This window comes from Melospiza georgiana, chromosome 23, assembly GCF_028018845.1.
Source record: "Melospiza georgiana isolate bMelGeo1 chromosome 23, bMelGeo1.pri, whole genome shotgun sequence".
Taxonomy (NCBI): domain Eukaryota; kingdom Metazoa; phylum Chordata; class Aves; order Passeriformes; family Passerellidae; genus Melospiza; species Melospiza georgiana.
In genome coordinates this window covers 9006774-9025887 of record NC_080452.1, presented here as the reverse complement: position 1 = coordinate 9025887, position 19114 = coordinate 9006774, and the positions used below count along the sequence as shown (strand labels likewise).

The 19114-nt window shown below is 54.2% G+C and overlaps 1 protein-coding gene across 4 annotated transcripts in view; it reads right to left on the bottom strand.

Moving 5' to 3' along the window:
• Positions 1 to 1032: 1032 nt before the first annotated feature.
• ANKS1A (ankyrin repeat and sterile alpha motif domain containing 1A) overlaps positions 1033 to 19114 on the bottom strand; it is a 73988-nt gene continuing 55906 nt past the window's right edge. For 2 of the 4 annotated variants that reach the window (XM_058039806.1, XM_058039809.1), the window contains 10 exons: positions 12304 to 12402; positions 11817 to 11969; positions 11588 to 11695; positions 9426 to 9590; positions 8971 to 9096; positions 8788 to 8859; positions 8357 to 8443; positions 7866 to 8003; positions 7072 to 7242; positions 1033 to 5914 (listed from right to left, as the gene is read on the bottom strand). In XM_058039806.1, the coding sequence (XP_057895789.1) occupies positions 5795 to 5914; positions 7072 to 7242; positions 7866 to 8003; positions 8357 to 8443; positions 8788 to 8859; positions 8971 to 9096; positions 9426 to 9590; positions 11588 to 11695; positions 11817 to 11969; positions 12304 to 12402 (1239 nt within the window). In that variant the 3' untranslated portion in view covers positions 1033 to 5794. The remainder of the gene's footprint in view (positions 5915 to 7071; positions 7243 to 7865; positions 8004 to 8356; positions 8444 to 8787; positions 8860 to 8970; positions 9097 to 9425; positions 9591 to 11587; positions 11696 to 11816; positions 11970 to 12303; positions 12403 to 19114) is intronic. The other 2 variants (XM_058039807.1, XM_058039808.1) reach the window with 2 other exon arrangements.

The window sequence follows — 19114 nt, the reverse complement described above, 5'->3', positions numbered from 1 at the left end:
ATTATTTCTGATCACATTCTCCACGTCCCAGGCAGGGGTGGAATCCATTCTCCTCCAGTTTCTCAGATCTTGCCTGAGCTTGTAAAAATTCATCCAACAACTCCACTGAGGCCAGCAGGAGATGACCCTCAGCACATCAGGATCTGAATAAACCTCTCAACTAGAAAAAGTAGCAGCCTTTTTTCCTCAGAAACCTGTCACTGCTTGGTGGGGAAGGCAAGGGGCTGTGGAGCTCACTGAACTGCAGAGCAGATCAGGCCTTTTAAACTCAGTTAAAAACTCACAGATTCTGCCTGGGGCCTGTAACCTCTGCTGAGGTGTCAGTCCCAGCCAGGGCTGTGAGGGATAAAACCTCATGGTGCTTCAAACCATTAAACCAGCTCAGTGTATTCCATGTCAGCCTGAAAACCTGACTTGCCTTGTTATTAGAAATGGAACATACGGCATAAATTTAGCAATCCCCGGTGTATTTAGCATTTCACATCAGTCAGATTTTACTCGACACGAAAATCTGAACTTTAACCTGTATTTAAATGTCTGGATTTCTTGCTCTAATTTGACGTACTCAAATGTCCTAGTTCCTGGCAAGCCCCAGGTCTTTGCTGGGTAAATGTTCTGAACCATGGCTGCCCAAATGGGTACTGGTGTCACAGGAACCACTCGCTGCTGTGCTGCAAAAAAAGATTTCAGTGGCTATCCCCAGTACATGACAGCCCCCAGGAACACAGTCCTTGCAGATGTACCTTAGTGGGGGTAAAAATGAGCTTTTCTAAACCTCCATCACATGTAGAATACAGCCACAATGGCTGCAGACCCTCGTGCTGCCTTTAACAACATTTGGATATGATTTTATGCATGAATTAGACTCAAAATAATAATATTCAGTGTTTGGGTCATTACGACTGCCTGCAGAAAAAGCAGCTTCAAGCAAAGCTCCCAAACCCCCCTGCAGGGTGAGAACTGCCCTGCTTTGACACAGACCCCCAGCAGGACTCGGGCACAACACTGGGGCCACACACAAGAGCACACACGTGTGTCTAAGGTTGTTTATTAATTCGGTCTGTTCTAAGTTGTACAATTATGAAAACAACAAAACGACTGCTGGAAGCCCAGGAATATTTACAATCTCGCCTTGTTGTAGTGAGGTCAGTCTATGTTGTTGCACAGATTGGTTATGTTTGGTACCACAAGATGTTTAAAATTCAGACAAATTTGAACAGATTAACAATTGTATATACAGGAAATAAAAGGAAATTCAAGTATCAAAATACAGACAGATTAAATAACATTTGTATTACAAATCAGCCCCACTGCCATACATCACAATTAGCAAAAATGTCCACATTGCAAACTGAACTCGACTGTCTCTGCCCTGTCAGGGAATCCCAGGTTATTCTTCTGTGGGCAAGAAAAATGTCTGAGCTGGGTTGACTTAGCGAGAACAGCACAGGTACTTTTCTTTTGGGAAACCAAATTTAAGGTAATTTCAATGAGAGATCTAAAAGGGAGACCTTTGCAACACGGCAGCGTTGTGAGCGCTGTGCCAGCTCCAAAGCAGGGTCTGAGCAGAGCCAGGGAAATGCTGCTGCTGCTGCTGGAAACTTCTGAGGTGGGTGGAAGGAGCATTAAAGCATTGGCTCCACCTCAGCTGCACACAGAACGGGACGAGTCTGGGGCTTTTTGGCATCTGCTCTGTGTCTCAGCAGCCTCCTGAAGGTACAGACCTCACTGCAGGTACAGCCTGGAAGGTGCTGCAACTTCTCCCTGGGAGGGGGGACAGGCGTGTACCCCAAAAAAGTTGCATAATTTCTTCTAAAAAAGAACAATCCCAAAGCAAGTTTAAAGTCAGTTGAACAGCTAAGGTTAGCGCTGTTTTTTTTTTTTTTTTTCATTTGTAAACACAAAATAAAAAAAGGATAAAGCATCTTCAATTTGAAAAAAAAAATCATCCCCTCCTATAAAAGGAAAGACAAAACTTGGCAACTGTTTGCCAGCCGTGAGTGAGGGCTCAGCCCACAAACCAAAGTCTGTGAAACACAATCTGTCTTTAAAGAGAGGAACAGAGGAGCCCCAACTCCTCCCGGGCAGGTAATACAGCAGATGCAGTTGGATGCAAGGTCATGTTCAGCACCAGAAATTTGGGGCAGTTTCCTCCAGATAGCACAAAACCCTGCAGGGAGGACGAGCCCGAATACTGAACAGTGGGTGGGTGAGGATGGCCAGGAGCCAAGGACTGGCACAGCCCAGGGTCACCCCACCACACTGAACTGCCCAAACAACTGCTCTGTCTGTGAGAAAGGTGAGAAAGGGAGTGTCTGGCTAAAGAATGGATCACTAAAGACAACCACAGGTTTACACGTGGGGCTGGAATGGACCACCAGGGTCACCGAGCCCAGTGCCTGAAGATTGGAGTCTTCATCACCACGTTACCTCCAAGCCAACCTCCAAAAAAGCTCACGTGTCAGCAAGGAAAGGTGTCCCTCCTCCCAAGCAGAGGTTCAATTTGCAATCTCACCAAAGACTTGTTGCCAACACACCAAATATTTACACTTACACCAGTATGAATTGCAACATGTGCATAACAAGGAATGTTAGGTTTCTTAAATTCATTGATTCAACCCAAAATCTCCACTCCCCCTTCCCAATCCTTTACAGGTCTGTGCCCTTGTGATTATGATTCACTTCCCTCCCAGCCTCACCGGTGAGAGAGACTAAAGGAAATCCTGACAATACAGCAGCAAGTGGAGTTAAACAGGAATTACTGGGCACAGTGTTCTCGTGCAGCAGCAGGTCCCACAGCCCTGACAGGGCCTGGCGAGATCGCGACAGACGCACTGCGCTGCGTTCTGCATCTCAAGAATTCAAATCACAACCATTTTAACATTCTCCCCAGAGGGGAACAGTCTGAAAACACGTCAGTCACAGCCCAAACCACTGTGAAACGCTCTGGAATTCAGAATAAAAGCAAGCACACAACACCTTTGAGGTGGTGTCTTTGGGGACACTGGGCTCGGACGGGGCCAAGCCACCCTCAGGCTGATGTGGTTTGTCCTTGGGGATGGACTGTTTCAGTGTAATGCCCAAAATTTAACTCCTTATTTGTTCATCTTCTGAAACGGTTGCACTAATTAAATAATGAGCTAGTATCAAAAAAGTGCTAAATCACAATTGAATATACTTAAAAAAACCCCAACCCTTCAGGGCATTAACTGCATTTAAAAACAAGACAGGTGCACAGAGGCTGGAGCAGGGAGTTGTCCCCAGGAATTCAGTGCGGAAATGGGAAGAAATGGGGTCCTTGCCATAGAAATGTCAAGTATTGCAACACGACAGTTCGGGGGATAAGGAAGCTTTGTACCATCGGGGATATTGGCCACAGCTGCTCTGGGGTGAAGGTTCCTTCGCAGATTCTTTTCCTCAAGTTCCTTCCATTTGCTACAAAAGCGTGGAGTGGCTCGGAGAACAGGATGCAGACTTACCCTGCCAGGTTCTCACACAGGAGGAAGCGATCTCCGGGAATTTGGCGTTCTCTCCTGTTCACCCAGAGCTGAAGCAGAGTAAGTACCATCAGAAATGTGCACACCACGCCCCAGCTAAGACTTTCTATTGTGCTCCTCGCCGGATTGCAGGATTCTCAGCAAATAAAAATCTGTTGGTTTCCTTTTTTTTTTCCTCACCAAAAGGCTGCAGCGCTACATTGAAACCGTGAACCGGATTTGCTCTGAGTCTCTTTGTTAAAAAAAGAAACGAGTTGAAAGACGTTTTGTCTCAAACTAGGAAAGGCGACATCGCTCTCGGCCTCCGAGTGTGGAGCTTTCCTTTGCTAGGAATGGAGATGAGCAGCTTTCCTCGGCGGAGGCTGGCTCCCTGCCCCCCTGTGCTCTGGCAGCCCTCACCGAGCAGCCACGCACCCACCCGTGCCACAGGGAGATGATCTTCGTGTCAGGAGGCCACTGCGTCCCAGGTCTCTGCCCCAGCACTACATCCCGTGGTAGGAGACGGCTGCCCGGAGCTCAGCTTCGCAGAGGCAAACAGAAAGGAAGATAATGGAATGAATGCCCGAGTCACACAAAGACACGTGCTGGGAAAGGCCGGGCGAACGGCCCGGAGGTGGGACACAAAATCCGTCAGGGTACGGACACAGAGCGGCAGTGGTTTGGTTCGGGAAGGGCTGCCTGTGATCCCTGCTGGGTTTGGTCACCCTAAGAAAGGCACACGCTCTCCTGACCCGGATTTAGGGGTGTGCAGGGACCTGCCCTAATAGCTGAGAGCAGGGGGAGGTGAAGGGCTCAGAGCTTCTGACACTGGGGGGACGTGTGGCAGCTCTGTGCTGAACACCTACACACAGAAACCGTTCTGCCACCCACACCAGGGAGTGAGTTTCTCTTAAGGGACACAGAAACCTTCATGGCACTCTTAGAGCTTGGAAAAGTGCTGATGGAACCCAAACCCAACCTTCTGGAGCACCTCAGGCACAGCAGTGTTCTGCTGTCCACAAGGCCTGGGCTGGCAGGGTGGCACTGCATCCCTGGGCAGTGCTGACTCTGTGTCGGGGGACTCTATAGCATATGAAATGTATGAACTAGATTGAGCTTTCTTTTGGTTTTTTTTTGCTTGAAGACAACATTTTTACTTTTAGTCCTCTTACTGGTTTCCCACTGGCTGAGCCCTCAGTCTGAGGTCAGTTTGCCATTAAGTCATAAATGACTTGGGAGATCAAACTCATTCCTGAGAAAGAGCTAAAATAAGGACTTTTAAAACATCAGATTTCATTGCAGGTGAGGGGAAATGGAAGATCTGAAGCAGCAGCTCCAAAGCCACAGCAAAACTCAGGCAAGCTGCTACTGGGCCCTAAAACCAGGGGCAAATAACCCAGGGCTGCTCCCTGACCTCTCCCTGTGATGCTGCTTGTGGTGCCCAGCTGACACCTCCCCTCCCCAGCCTGGGGCTAACAACAACCCGTGCCTTTGGAAGCCTAACCACAGGCTGCCACATGAGAACTACACCCAGCTCCCACGAGAAGTCTGGTGAGTGTAAACACAAGGACTATGAGGGAAAGAAAAACCTACAAAGGACTGAAATGCATGCCACCAAACCCCCCCTCATATCCGAGGGGACAGAGCTCACAGTGGGAACGATCACACCCGGCCCAAACCAACGCTCCCCCCCACCACCCAGAGCAAGTTCTGCACTGGGCTTTGAGGAAGGAGACTGTGGGCAAGGGTGGCCGTGAGGAAATGGAAGTGCCCGTGTGTTATTTGCAGAGAGCATCACAGTGGTTAGTGTCGGTTCGAGTGGCAGGAAGGAGAGGGGAGTTCACTGAACGGTACACAGCCGTGGCTCAGCCGGCAAGAGGAGGATCTAGGAGGAGGGAGTGTGTGCACCGGAGAGACAAGAGGTCTCCATCAGTCCAAAGACAAGGTGAGATAGAAAAAAAAAAAAAAAAAAAGGCCTGGGGAGTATCACATTGCCCCAGGGATTCACAGTGCCCGAGCGAGGGGGGAAGACGTGAAAACGGTGGGCGGCTTTCCTGGATCCACATCTCCGCCTGCCAGCCTGCCCTCTCTGCTCCTCCCGCCTGGCGGGCAGCTACAGCGTTACCCTTGTTTCCGAGAAAGGAGATTCACAGTGTTCAGCAGGTACAAAAGCCGGGTAAGTCTACAGTCTCCTAAGTGCTGCTGCCTCGGACGTGGTGCCTAGGCGGGCTCAGGGCGAGCAGCTGGAGGAAGAGGGAGTTTAGAAGAGCAGACAGATCAGATCGCAAAGGCACGGTTAGACGGGGCGGGCGCTTGCTTTAGAAGATAGTGGTCTCATACTTAGTGCTGAGGGTCCGCTTGGAGTCCTGCTTGGGGTCCACGACCCAGGAGACACTGGCATGAGACTGGGAGTCTTGGTCCACTTCAGGAGGATCCAGCTAGAAAATAAGGAGAGAAAGGGCATCTTAGGACACCTGTGCTTCTGGGACAGAATGAGCAGGGACTCAAAGCACAGAGTGCCTGCCTGCCTACTGCCCGTCCCAAGAATGTGCACGTGTGCAAGGAAGCAGCTCCTGCTGGGGAGGCATTTGAGCCCTTCACAGCTAAAACGTGTCTGGCCACGTCAGTCTCAACCCAGCACCCCAAGATGACTCCCTGCATTAGGCCGTGAGTCCCTGTCACCATCAGCGACAGCTTTGCTCATCTCAAACAAGCATGAAAAACGGAGCGCTACAGAAATGGGACAGAGGGAGACAGCTCCTGGCAGGTGAGCTCCCACGTGATTCACCCTCCTGACCCAGCACAGCTCTTTCCTCTTGTCCTGCTCAATCAGGGTGCCACGGGGAAGCTACCACCCCAGCAGGAGCAGCGGGGTTAGCTGAGAGCTGCCACACTGCATCAGCAGGGGCGGGAGGGAGCAGCAGATCCCCAGGGTTCATCCAAACCCCTGACATGGGCCAGAACGAGCGTGGGGATGAACAACAGCGAGGCAGGACACGGGGGCACAGCAGGATAGAGGGAGTGGGGAGGCAGCCCGGGGCGGTTTGGAATGGAGGATGGCAGGAAGAAGGGTAAAGACCTTCGCTCCAGGACTAACAGACTGCAGCGGCAGGTAGGAGGGGCGGTGAGTTGTACAGGTGTGACAGTAACAACAGCGGGTGTCGGGAGGGAGCGGCACCTGAGCGGGGGGAGCAAGCAGAACACAGACAAAAGGAGACATTAAAGGAAGGCGGTGGCTTGTGCAGCAGTCCCTGCTCCTCAGCAGCTCCAGTCTTAGCTGGTTTTGGCTATGGGGAATCCCATACTGCAGCTCACCTATGTATCTCACTGCAGGGTTTGCACATGGAAGCTTGTGCTGGACCCAGCAGGGCACTAAAGCCCCATCCCACCTGGGCTATTTCCACCTCTGCCTGCCCTCCTGCTACCAGGAGAAGCCCCAGCCCCACAGCAGACGTGACACAGACACAGACCTGCAGTGCCAGCAGCAGGACAGGCACCCGGACCCTGTCTGGCCTCCCCCCACCACCCAGGGCAGGTGTAGGGGTGTGGTGCCCACCAGAACCCCCAGCTCAGCCCAGCAGGTCGCTCCACATACCGTGGATTTCCTCATGCCTGCTCGTGGTTTAGGCACCGGTTTGGAAGATTTTGTTTCAATCATTTCTCCTGCTCCAGCACCCAGAGGCTTTGCTCTCTGGGCTTGCAGGGCGAGCTGGTAGGCGACCTCGAATGCCTGCCCCAACGTGAGGATGATCTCGTACGTCAGGTTCTTGGAGAGAACACAGAGAACACAAAGCTGTCAGATCGCCCTGTACAAAGTCCTCCTTGTGCTCAGAAGCTGCTATGGGGTCACAGACCTCCCCATCAGCAGGTCACATCCTGCTGTGTCCCTGGCAAAGCCACTGAGCTCCAGACATGAGGAGAGCCTGACCATGCTGCCTGCCCCAGGTCCCCTGCCCACCTGTAAAGCCCCACCAGCACTTCAGTTCAGCAGCATAAAGAAAAACAGCCCAAAAGTCTTGTGCAATTTTGATTCTGCCCAAGTATAAAAGCAAATCACACTTCTACCTTCTCTGAGTTGTTAAATCAGCCCATTATGCTGAACATAATTGAGAGCATGTTAGGGGTTTGTGCACGGCACATTCCCCAGGAGGGAAAGCTCCTGCCCTGCTTTATTCAGTGCTGGAGACAGCAGTAATGAAACCAGACAAATATTCTCTTTGTCCACAGAGGTCCAAAGGACAGGCATTTGGAACCAAGACTACTTTATGGTAAAAATGGGTGAAAGAACCCTGGAAAGGAGCAGTCTGTGACCAGCCAATAATGCTGAGGGATGAAACAAATGGGCTGTGAAGGACCTGTGAAGGAGACGTGACAGGGCAATGCACTCACCACATCCACAGTGCTGAAGACATGGCAGTAGTGATGGCTGGTCTGCAGGTCCTTGGTGATGTAGGCAAATGTGCAGAGATCCTCAGGGTCCTGGGCAGCACAGGAGATGTTCCGGATCTCGTGCTCAGCAATGACATTCTGCCGGGGTCAACCACAAGCACCTGTCACCCTTCTGGGGATGGCAAATACACCCTGCAAACAGTGGCTGTGGAGGGTGTCCTGGGGACAGGGAAGGGGGGTCTCCCAGCCAAACCAGTCCCAGCTCCCTCCCATGGCAGGAAGAAATGGCAACGTGGTCCACAAGCAGCCAGCCTGCCAAGCCTTTGGCACTCAGGTGATCATCACCACCTTGGTATTCTCCCCCAGCCCCAGAAGCTCCCCAGGACTTGCTGTGGCTTCTGGAGCCACAAAAAGTGACCTGCAGCCCCCAGGTAGGTGGGATTGCAGGCTGTGTCCCTCCAGACACCGACTTTGAGGCATCTGCAGCTCACCTTGTTGGAGGCATCGATGAACTTCACCCCTTTGTATGTGATGGACAGGATTATGGTTGGGATCTTCTTCATATGCTCCGTGGATTTCTTCAGAAACAAGAATATTCAAGTGACCAACTCTGAATGGATGCTCCCTCTTTACCCCCACCCCAGAGACTCCCAGGCCTGTAGAGAAATCTGGGGATCTGGGAACAGGAGGAAGAAAACAGAGGTGGAAGAGACAAGGACCTAAAGAGAACCCTGCCACCACTTCCCCACCCTCCCAGACCCTCTGGCTACTGGGAACAATGCTGGAAAGGGGGCAGTTCACCAGAAACAGTGGCACTGCCTGTTTGGTGGACAGGGTTTGGGGAACCACTGAGGTCCTCCCCCCAGCCCACATCATCCCCCACAGGCTGCAAGTGAAGGCCCCAGCCCCAGGGTCTCCCTACCCTCATCTTGGCACAGGCGTCCTGGGTAGACTCTGTCCCTCGGAGGTCTTTGATCAACATGGAGCCCAAGTACTGTGTGAGGGAGGGAGAGATGTTAAATCCTGCCACTCCCAAGGCAATGGCAGCGCCCTGAGAGCCCAGAGCTCCTCATCCTCACCACCCCACAAAGCAAAAACCACTTACGTTGGCCTCGTACCCGCAGGACTCGAAGATGAGCTTCTCGGGCTGGTGCTGCCAGTTCTGAACAGGGGCATAGGGGGCTGCCAGGCTGGGCGGGCGCAGGGTGAGCCTGGACTCCCGGCGGTCCTCCTGCAGGGCAACGAGCATGGATGTGAAGCCAAAATGGGTTGGAACAGCTCTCAGGGGGGTTCTTTGAGCTGAGGGGATTGAGGTTGCAATGGCCAAATGCCCCTGGAGCTGGGTGGAGGCAGCACGTGGGGTTAAGGTGCCAGTGCTGATGGAAGTGTGAGCCATGGATTTTTGAGGTGAAACTGAGGCATAAAGAAGCTGCTGGCACTAATGCCTGAGGGAAGCTGAGCTGACCAGCTCCCTCCCTGCATCATCCTCATTTCTCCCTGGCTCCAGAGATGGGGGAGCCTGTGCAGAGGCCCCCAGGACACACAGCAGCACCCACTAACCTGTGCTTTGTAGCGCTCAGCTCTGGAGTAGGGAGCAAGCTCAGTGCCACGGTCGTGCTGCCTCTTGGCAGTGTCCCCGGAGGGCAGCAGCAGATCAGCAGATCTGCCCGTGCACGAGTCGTTCTGGCTCAGGGGAGACGACGTCTGGGACATCAAATCCTGGCACTGGAAGGAGCAAACACCACAAAGGAACCCAGTCAGCTGGGGCTGTGCTGTGCCCCCCATCACTCCCTCTACGCTGCCCAACACAGCGTGCATTGAGTGGGCTAACGGGGTCAGCTCCTGCTCTGGGGGTTCCTGCCTCAGTGCCAATCCCACCATTTACCTTCTGCATGAGACACCTGATTTGCTCCAGGATGGTTTCAGCCATGCACTCAGCCCTTTGTGCCCAGGATGGTTTCAGCCATGCACTCAGCCCTTTGTGCCCAGGATGGTTTCAGCCATGCACTCAGCCCTTTGTGCCCAGGATGGTTTCAGCCATGTACTCAGCCCTTTGTGCCCAGGATGGTTTCAGCCATGCACTCATCCCTTTGTGCCCAGCATGCTCCAGGATGGTTTCAGCCATGCACTCAGCCCTTTGTGCCCAGGATGGTTTCAGCCATGTACTCATCCCTCTGTGCCCAGGATGGTTTCAGCCATGCACTCAGCCCTTTGTGCCCAGGATGGTTTCAGCCATGCACTCATCCCTTTGTGCCCAGGATGGTTTCAGCCATGCACTCAGCCCTTTGTGCCCAGCATGCCTCTGAGAGCTCATCCCAGGAGGGCAGGGACACGCTGGGCTGGAGGCAAGGTGACTCCAGAGGGGTGGGCTCCCCCAAAGCACCGAGCCAAGCACCCGAGGGTGACGATGATCAGCCAGCCCCGCCGAGGAGCGCCGGGAGCCGCCGCCAGAGCGCGCCCAGGCCCCGCAGGCACGGCCGAGCCCCGGCACAGCTGTGGCCGCATTAGTCCCATTCAAAGCACTCGCTTGATTTGCCATTGACGTCCGCCCGCCCCCCGCGCCGCAGCCAGCGCTGGAGCTCCCCAGCTGCAGCGCCAGGAAATGCTGCACATGGCCCGTTCTCCCTCCCCGGGCAGCATCTCAATCAGCTGAGCCGCACGGAGCAGCCTCTCCCTGCCTCAGCCCTGCTGCTGCTGCCCACGGTGCAGATCCTTCCTTGGCTGCTGGTCCCTCCCGGGCTCCTGCTGCCTGGCACAGGGCACAGGGCAGTGGGTCTGTGCTGGGCACCCTCCCAGTGCAGCACCAGAGTGAGCTCTCTCTGTTCTCTTGCTTGAACCCAGCTCCTAAAGAATCCCCTGTGAGCAAGCATGGATCCCAGCTCGCTTCAGCTGAGGCTGTATGGGTTGGAAAGGCTTGGGAATCCAAGAGGGCAGAGCTCTGCAGCAGGGCAAGGACCAGATGTTCGGGTTGGGTAAACTCTAATCACTCCAATTCCTGCTCCAGGAAGCTGATTAGCAATCTCTGGGAGGAGGCAGCACGACATGCTACCCCATTCCTGAGCTCAGGGTCGCTCTGAGCCCAGCAGCTTCTGCCAAACAGCTCTCAAAAGCCAGATTCAGGAAGAACAGGGAATGTGATGCTTCCCTCCCAGCCAAACCCTGTAAAAGGGGCCCGACAGCCAAATGCTGCCACTCCTGCAGCAAAAATCAACATCCACACACATCCTGTCGAGTGTTGTTTGGCAGTGAGAGCAGGAGCTCTCAGCAGCCCAGCCGGGCCAGGGAGAGGGCTCTGGATCCCAAGGGTGCAATCAAACACCAAGTCCCAGCTGCAGCCCCTCTCCAGCTGGGCTGGTTCACTGCTGCCTGCTGAAAGCTCCCACATCTCTGACCAGGAAACAAGGGCAAGAAAGTGGGCTCAGAGCTCCCTTCTGTGCAGGGCAGAGGTGGGAGTGGCACCTTGCACCCCTTCAGTGCAGACGCCTGATCCCAAGGGGCAGCCTAACCTTTCCCATGGGGTCAGCATCCAGAGGCTGACCCACAAGGGCTGGAATTATCTCACCCCACTCACTGCAAGGTTGTCCCTGCACAAGGGGCACAAGGCCGCCCCTGGGTGGCTGGAGAGGATGAGGTGAGCAGCTGGATGGACACCACTGGCCATGGCAAGATTTCTCCCAGCACTGACACACGAGCCAGGCAGGGAGCCACGAGCAGGGACTCACTCTCAGCTGTGAGAACCGTGGTGGTTTGGCTGGGGGCTCCTCGTAGGGTCTGTCTGCCAGCGAGGCAATGATCCGCTTCCGATGGCCCAGCAGGTTCACCTTGAGCACCTGCAGGGAGAGATCAGGGTCACCACGGGCACAGAGCCACTCTGAGAGACTTGGAGCAAGTGCCACCCCCAGGGAACAGGGCAGGAGCTCGCTGCCCTGGCAGGACAGGGGTCACACTCACGTTCACTATCTCAAGCTCCCAGAGGTTTTTCACAGTGTCCATGGAGCTGTAGCCACTCGAGAGGAAGGACTGGATGTAATCCTGCAGCCCCAGGGAGTCGAGCCATGCAGGAACTGATGGCTGGCTATTCCCATCACAGCCCAGGGGTTTCAACTGTGAAAGCACAAGGAAGGTGTTAAAAGCTGCAGGAGCTGGGCTCCCAAGGGATATGGGTGAAAATCAGTTTACAGGGCATCACCATCTCCACCAGTCAGTAACAAAAGCACTGTACAAACAAAGAATGTGCTTGGGATCAAGACTGGCAGGAGGAGCAGTCCCAGCACGGAGCTACCACCATCCACACACCCTGGAATAGCAGTGTACTCCTCCTCCTCCTCCTCCCTGCTATTCCCCAGAGCCTTCCCACAGCCCTGCAGGTGCAGGGTCTGGCTGTTGTTTCCCCTGTGCCCACAGCCGTGCCTGGCAGCGCCCACCCTGGCGCGCTGACCTTGGGGAGGGAGCGAGCAGCCTGGAGCAGCTTCCGCCGGTGCTGCGGGTCCCCGATGCCGATATCCCGCAGGTCCTGGTCCTCCATGACATTGCAGCCCTGCGGGGAGAGCAGGGAGTGAGGTGGGAGCAGGGGACAACAGGAGCCACACCGCTGTGTGAACAGACATCACACGGTCAGGGCACCCTCCTGGCTTGACCTCCAGCACGTCCTGGCAGCAGCAGCAGCAGGAGGAGGAGGAGGAGGATAAGGAAGGCTTCCAAGGCTGGGAACTCTGCTCCATGTACCGACCTTGGGCACACAGAGCACTGCCCTCCCCTCCCTGCTCCGGGAGCAGCTTCCAGCCCTTAGCCCCAGGGCATGGCTTAGAGCCACCTCCGTGGGATTCCACACAGAGAGGCTTTAAACATCCTCCATGTCCGAGCAGGGGCTCTGGGTTCTGCTCAACCTCCCCACACTGTGCTGTTAAAACCCATTTTGTGCCCCCTTCCCCCTGCAGAGCAGAAGCACACGGACTCCATCCCCCTTTGAAAGCCTCTGTCCCAGCCTACGTCCCTGCCCTCCTACCTGGGCACAGCTCAGCAGGACACGTCTCCCACGGCTGGCAGAGCCACGCTGCTGTGTGACTGAGGGCTCCAGCCCCAGCCCAGACCCCCTCCCTGGCCCTGCCTCCCTCTGCTCCCCAGAGAGTCCCAGCAGGTGAGTGCCGACAGCGCTTCGCTGCTCCACATTTTGGTTTTATAAGAGAAACCCAATTAAGGCCGGCCTCAGGGAAGGTGAGGGCAGGTGAGATTGCCAGGCACCCTCCACAAAGGACAGCAAAGGTTTCCTGCCCCTTCCCATCCACGCTTTTGTGGGATTTCAGCACATGTGCTTTGCTGAGTGCTACCTGCTTTAAATGCAGTGAGCTGCCCCAGGGCAGCCTCCTCCTGAGCCTGTCCTTGCTCCTGGCCATGCCAGCAGCTGCTCTGCTCTTCCTGCCACTTCCATGGCAGGTGTGGTGACAGCAGAGGATGGCACGTGGCTCTGCACCCAGGAGCTGCCCTTCCCTCAGCCACAGAGGAATTCACAGCAGAGATGCCCAGAGATCTCTGCCCTGCAGCCCAGACCAGGCATTTAGCAAACAGCAAATGAGCAGTGGGTGGCAGGAGGCAGAGCCCTCAACACCCCCTGACAGGGCTCCTCTGCCTCCCCCTCCCTTGGCAGCTCAGCTCCCACACACTGCATTCCTGGAGAGCAGAGCCTGAGCTGACAACCACGGCACAAAGGCATTTATTTGTCTGAGAGTTGTTTAAACAACAGAAAAGTCTGGGCTGAATGGCTCTGCAGCCAATGGGGAAGGGCTCATTCAGTGTTTTTTTCCCCAAAGGCCAGTTCACAGACTGTGCCAGTCAGGGCCATTGTGCTGGGAAGAGTTTCTGCCACTGCCCCAGAGCCCCTGTGCACACCAGACCATGGCCCAGAGCCCCTGTGCACACCAGACCATGGCCCAAAGGCCCTGTGCACACCAGACCATGGCCCAGAGCCCTGTGAACACCAGACCATGGCCCAAAGCCCTGTGAACACCAGACCATGGCCCAGAGCCCCTGTGAACACCAGACCATGGCCCAAAGCCCCTGGGCACACCAGACCATGGCCCAAAGGCCCTGTGCACACCAGACCATGCCCCAAAGGCCCTGTGCACACCAGACCATGGCCCAGAACCCCTGTGAACACCAGACCATGGCCCAGAGCCCCTGTGCACACCAGACCATGGCCAGACCCCCCTGCCCTGCACCCCAGAGCCTGTGAGCGAGGCCAAGGGACACCAGGGGCTCACCTGATGGAACCACAGCACATGAACTGCTCTGTGCACCCCTCAAGTGCACAAAATCAGGGAGTAAGAAGAGGCAGGTCGCTGCTGAAAGCTCCAGGCTGCCCATTTGGTGCACAAGCTGCAATTCTCTTGGACTGGGAACAAACTCCCAGTGATTAACAGGAGGAGCTGCTGCTGCCAGGGCAGCAGCATCCCAGCAGAAAGATGGAAACATCCCCTCCCCTTTCTTGTTCTTGAATTTTAAGCCAAAGAGCCACATTTAATGTGCATTCCTGTAACAGCAGGGGATGGTGTGCTGGGCTCTGGGGAGGAGGGAAGGGATTAATGGGGATTAACTCCCCTGACAGACACCTCACCTGGCAGGAATGCAGGATGTGTGTGAGGAATTCATCTCCCAGAGAGAGATAGCTTGGAAAGTGCTTTTTGAAATGGACAAAGAGGGCCAGAACAAGTGATGGGATTTCTCTCACAGCTTTGGAAAGCAAAATATTACTGCCCCGTGAGGGGGAGGAACAGGGAGGGACTGAAGTGCCCACAGCATGGCACACCTCAGGTACCTGAAAATGCCTGGCCTGCTCTGCTCCCTTGACCTGCCCATCTTGGTGCTCTGAGGCTCCATCCCCCTGCAGAGGGCCAGGGCTGAAGCTGGGGCAGTGCAGGAGATGCTGCCAAGGGCAGAGCTCACAGCCAGCCCTGCCCTTGGTGCCACCCAGACAGCAGGAACAGTCAGCAGCCAAGGGAGCTGTGACAATGGCAATGAGTAATTTTCATGTATAAAAACCAAACAAACTTGCTGATCCTATTTACACTTTCACTCATGCTCACTTTCCAGTGTTGAGCCCTTTTTGGTGCTAATCCCCTTTGGCATGGTCCTGATCCCACACAAGCAGCACAGAGCTGGTGGCTCTCCCTCTCCCACAGGGCACCAGTGCCAGCCCCAAGGCAGGGCAGTAGGTGTCCTCTCACCTTTGGCATCTCAAATTCAAAGAAAATTGCTTGCTCTGTAGCAAGGGTAGAAGGTAGTTAAACACTGTGAAGCCTACAGCTTTCTCCTGCACTCCTTATTTTTATGTGTCACGTTAAATTCCCTCGGTGGCAGTCTGTATTCTCTGGGTGCTTAACAAGGATAGACAAAGCATAGCAGCTCTGAACAAATCATCCCAGCCCCTGGTGCAGGAGAAATGTCCTTCAAACCCATCTGGATTTCAACTCCCATGCAAAACAATAATCTGCCACTAAAAGAGAATTAAATACAAAGACACCAGAGATCTTTTAACCTTTGCCAGCCACACAGAGGAGCCAGACTTTAAACCTGTTTGCACTCAAGATGCCCTCAGGCAAGAGCCAAGGAGCAGAGCTGCCACCTCCCAGTGCCCCTCTGAGGGCACAGGGCAGCCCCAGCTCCCACCAGCCCCTCCCCAGGTCCTCTGAGAACAGGGCTCCAGGATGTGCTCTGCCATCAGCCCAGTCGTCCAGCAGCAGCCTCAGAGATGCCAATCACAACCAAAAAGACTTTTTCCCATTTCATTCCTTGTGACAAGTGCCTTTACCTTGCACATCCCTCCCGGGTGCCCCAGCTCCGTGGGGCTGAGCAGAGGCAGGGAGGCTCAGGGCTGGCCTGGGCCAGAGCTCTCCCTGTCACCCACATTCTGGGGCAGTGAGGGACACCCACCACCATGAGGGAACTCCTGAGCCCTGTCCCTGCCCTGCACACCGCCCCAAGGGAGGGCAGGGCTGTGCCAGTGACCCCACTGGGAGCCTTGTGGGATGCTGCTGCAGCCAACCTGCCTGCAGAGACACGAGTTCTTGGAAAAAGGGCTGGCTTTGGTCACACCTCAGCGCCTGCACCGTAGTTAAACAGCCTGTGAGGCTCCAGGTTTCTCATTAAAGGCAGAAAAAGCAGTCAGAGGTTACCTGGCAGAAGGCAGCGTCCCCTCCTGTGACCGAGGTGACCCCAAAGTGACTGAGCCAAAGGCAGCACTGCCGAAACCTGCCAGATTCCTCCTCCAGCAGGACACTCTGCAGGCACTTAAATAGCCAATTTTCAGATGCTGCTTCCTCCCCAGAGCCTGGCATCCATCCATGCTCCTGTTCCAGCTAAGGAAGGGCCCGGGGCAGCGAGTGCTCCCTGCAGGACACGTGGCTGGGCTGGCAGCACAGGGGCAGCACTGCCATGGCACACCCTGCACGGGCAGGATGGCACCAGGATGGCACCAGGACGGGGCTGCTCCAGAAAGCAACAGATGCAAAACCCAAACACGGCGTTCCCAGACTCCAAAGGCTCCTGCAGACACCCCAAGCAGAGAGACAGATGAAAGCTCTCTGTGCATACAAAGTGCACACAAAGCTCATTTTCTTTTTCCCCTCAGTGCATTGGAGACAATTTGCATCTTGTTGAAGATTCTGCTGTCACTGCCACTGCTCTGCTTTTGGCAGAGATGGAGACAGGTCCAGCTCACAGCTGGGCACACCCAGATCTCAGAGCAGGGGGACCCCATTTGATCATACAAATCTGTGTTTGTGATCTGTGGAGTTTGGTGCCTTCCCTTAAAGGCATCTGCAGTCTGGGGTACTTGAGTGGAAAGCAGGGGAAAGGATCTGTTTGGTCCCAGCTCTTCACAGAGCATCAATGGGGAAAGAGGCTCATACACAAAACCCTACAATAAATCTGAGATTAGCACACAGCCACTTCATTTTTAATTTTCTTCCCCATGCAGACTGGCAGCGTGACAATGGCAACAGAGGGAATCGGTCATGGTTGTCAAGTTCAGGCAATTTTATTGAGAGAAAAAAAAATTAACTGCAACTTTAATGCTTTTTTTTTTTAATGTTTATAGGGCCTGGAGCTACTAATGAATCAAACATAAGTATCCTCTAAATTGCCAGTTCTGGTCCACCCACTTTGCTCCTCAAAATCCACTTCAACCTCTCTGCTCCCTGTGGAGTCCATTCCTATTACCCAGGGAGCTTTGGCACAGCTCTGCCACTTCCCAAGATCCTCAAACTTCCTCCAACCCCAGATCCCTGCATGCCTCTGCTCTCACCATTCTCTGGCAGAGACAACCCCAACACCCCTACCATGGTCCTCGGGAACCACCAAGGACCAGCCAGAACCCACTGGGGAGATGTCAAACAAAATTCATTTAATTGAAAGAAGTGATTCCCACTTGGGGCTTGGCAGAGACCCTGACCCCAGGGACCAACTCTACTCTTAGGGGGCTCATTTAGTGCTGCACAGTCAGTCTGGGGACACTGGCACGTGTTCCTGGGGGCTGACAGCAGTGACCAAATCCAGAAACAGCTACCCAGAGCTTCTGCCCAGCTGAGGAGAGGTTGCTCCAGTTCCAGCCTGACACAGCCCAGGCTTGAGCCACACAGAGCTCACCTGAGTCTGCAGGAAAATCTCTGCACCAGCTGTGGTCAGGCCATGTTCTTGCTGTGTTTCAACCAGAGCAGATGCAGTAAAACCTCATCAGGGGTCTCACAGATCATTCCTGGGTGCAAACAGCTACTGGAACGTGCCAGAGCAGTTTTCCCCAAATGGCTACTATAAAATGACAAGTTCTATATGAAAATAGAAAGAAGCTCAGGGGCAGACACATTTCCCAGAGCATGTCCAGAGCCTGGCTGCTGCCCAGGGGACCAGCAGCTGTGTGCCAAGCTGGGCCATTCTGAACTGGATCAGGCAGAGCTGAGTGACTGAGGACATAGGAGATGCCAGTGCTGCAGCAGGGCAGGTACCAGGTGAGAATGAGGATTGTGCAGATGTCAGCCCACACCCAAATCCCAGGATCTGAAGAGCAAAGGAGACTTGGCTTTGTCAGATGTGGACTGGGGCTGTCCTCAGCTTGGGAAGGCATGAGAGGGGCTGAGCTCAGCTCACACCCCAGCCAAGGTGAGCCAACCTGAACCAAGGCCTCAACTCCACATTTATCCTGGTTTTCCCTGCACACACAGAGAGGAGAAGGGAAGGAAAGGCTGTTCAGTTAGTGAACAGCACTGCAGGCTAATCTAACACGGCCCTGAATTGCACTGAATCACATTAATGTCAGTACTCTAAATTATTTGCAGACACCCCATTCTTCCACCACCATCATTTTTCTACCACTTCTCCCCAATTATAAAAAAATAAATAAAATCCCCCAGAGGAGCCCAGGGCACTACACACAGAGAACAGATTTCCCTTTCTGACGCTGTCTCATTGAATCAGCATTAGCTGCTTTCCACACACTCCATGGGAATCCAGGCTTGAACAATAAAAGAAAAGCTATAAAAAATGGTTTATGTTCTCTTTTACCTGCTCATTTGTGAATCAGAATATCTTTGAACCGAATAAGAAGTTCAGCTCCAGAACACTGGTGCCACTGCCAGAGCACGTGGGGTTTGCCCTTCTCAGATGTCAGCCCAGGGGAAGCTGTGGGGCAGCAGCAAGATCCCACCCTGCAGGGGAAGGGGAAAGCTTTTGCAAGCATCTCAGATACATTTATGGGATCTGTGGGATCACAAAACACCCTGTGAGGGAACAGGTAATGGCATTTCCTTCCCACTTCTGTGGAGGAATTCCGCCATCAGTTATTGCAATTCCTTCTCATTCCAGGGGCCACGTCCTTCCCCTCTCCAGACAGGCAAAGTCCAGCCTGCTGCTTCCCTGGGTTAATCTCTGCTTGCTGCAGGGACCAGGAATGCACTGGGCATCCCAAAATCAATTTCCTGTGCATTCTGGACATCCCAAAAGAGGCATCTGTGGCAGAGGCACTGGTGAGCACAGCAGACATGATGGGGCCAAGCTCCAGGAGCAGCAGAATCCCTCTTGGTCCATATTCCTGTGACATTTTCCCTGCTCTCCCAGCTCATTTCCCGCCAAGGACAATTAAGCCCGTTTATTGTGCGCTTTTCTGGATGACACTTTTCACTCGGTGCTGCAGTTCTGTGATGTGACCTTCCATTCCCCTGCTCTGGTGAGGGATGAGGCAATGAGGCTCAGGGAGGCTCCGG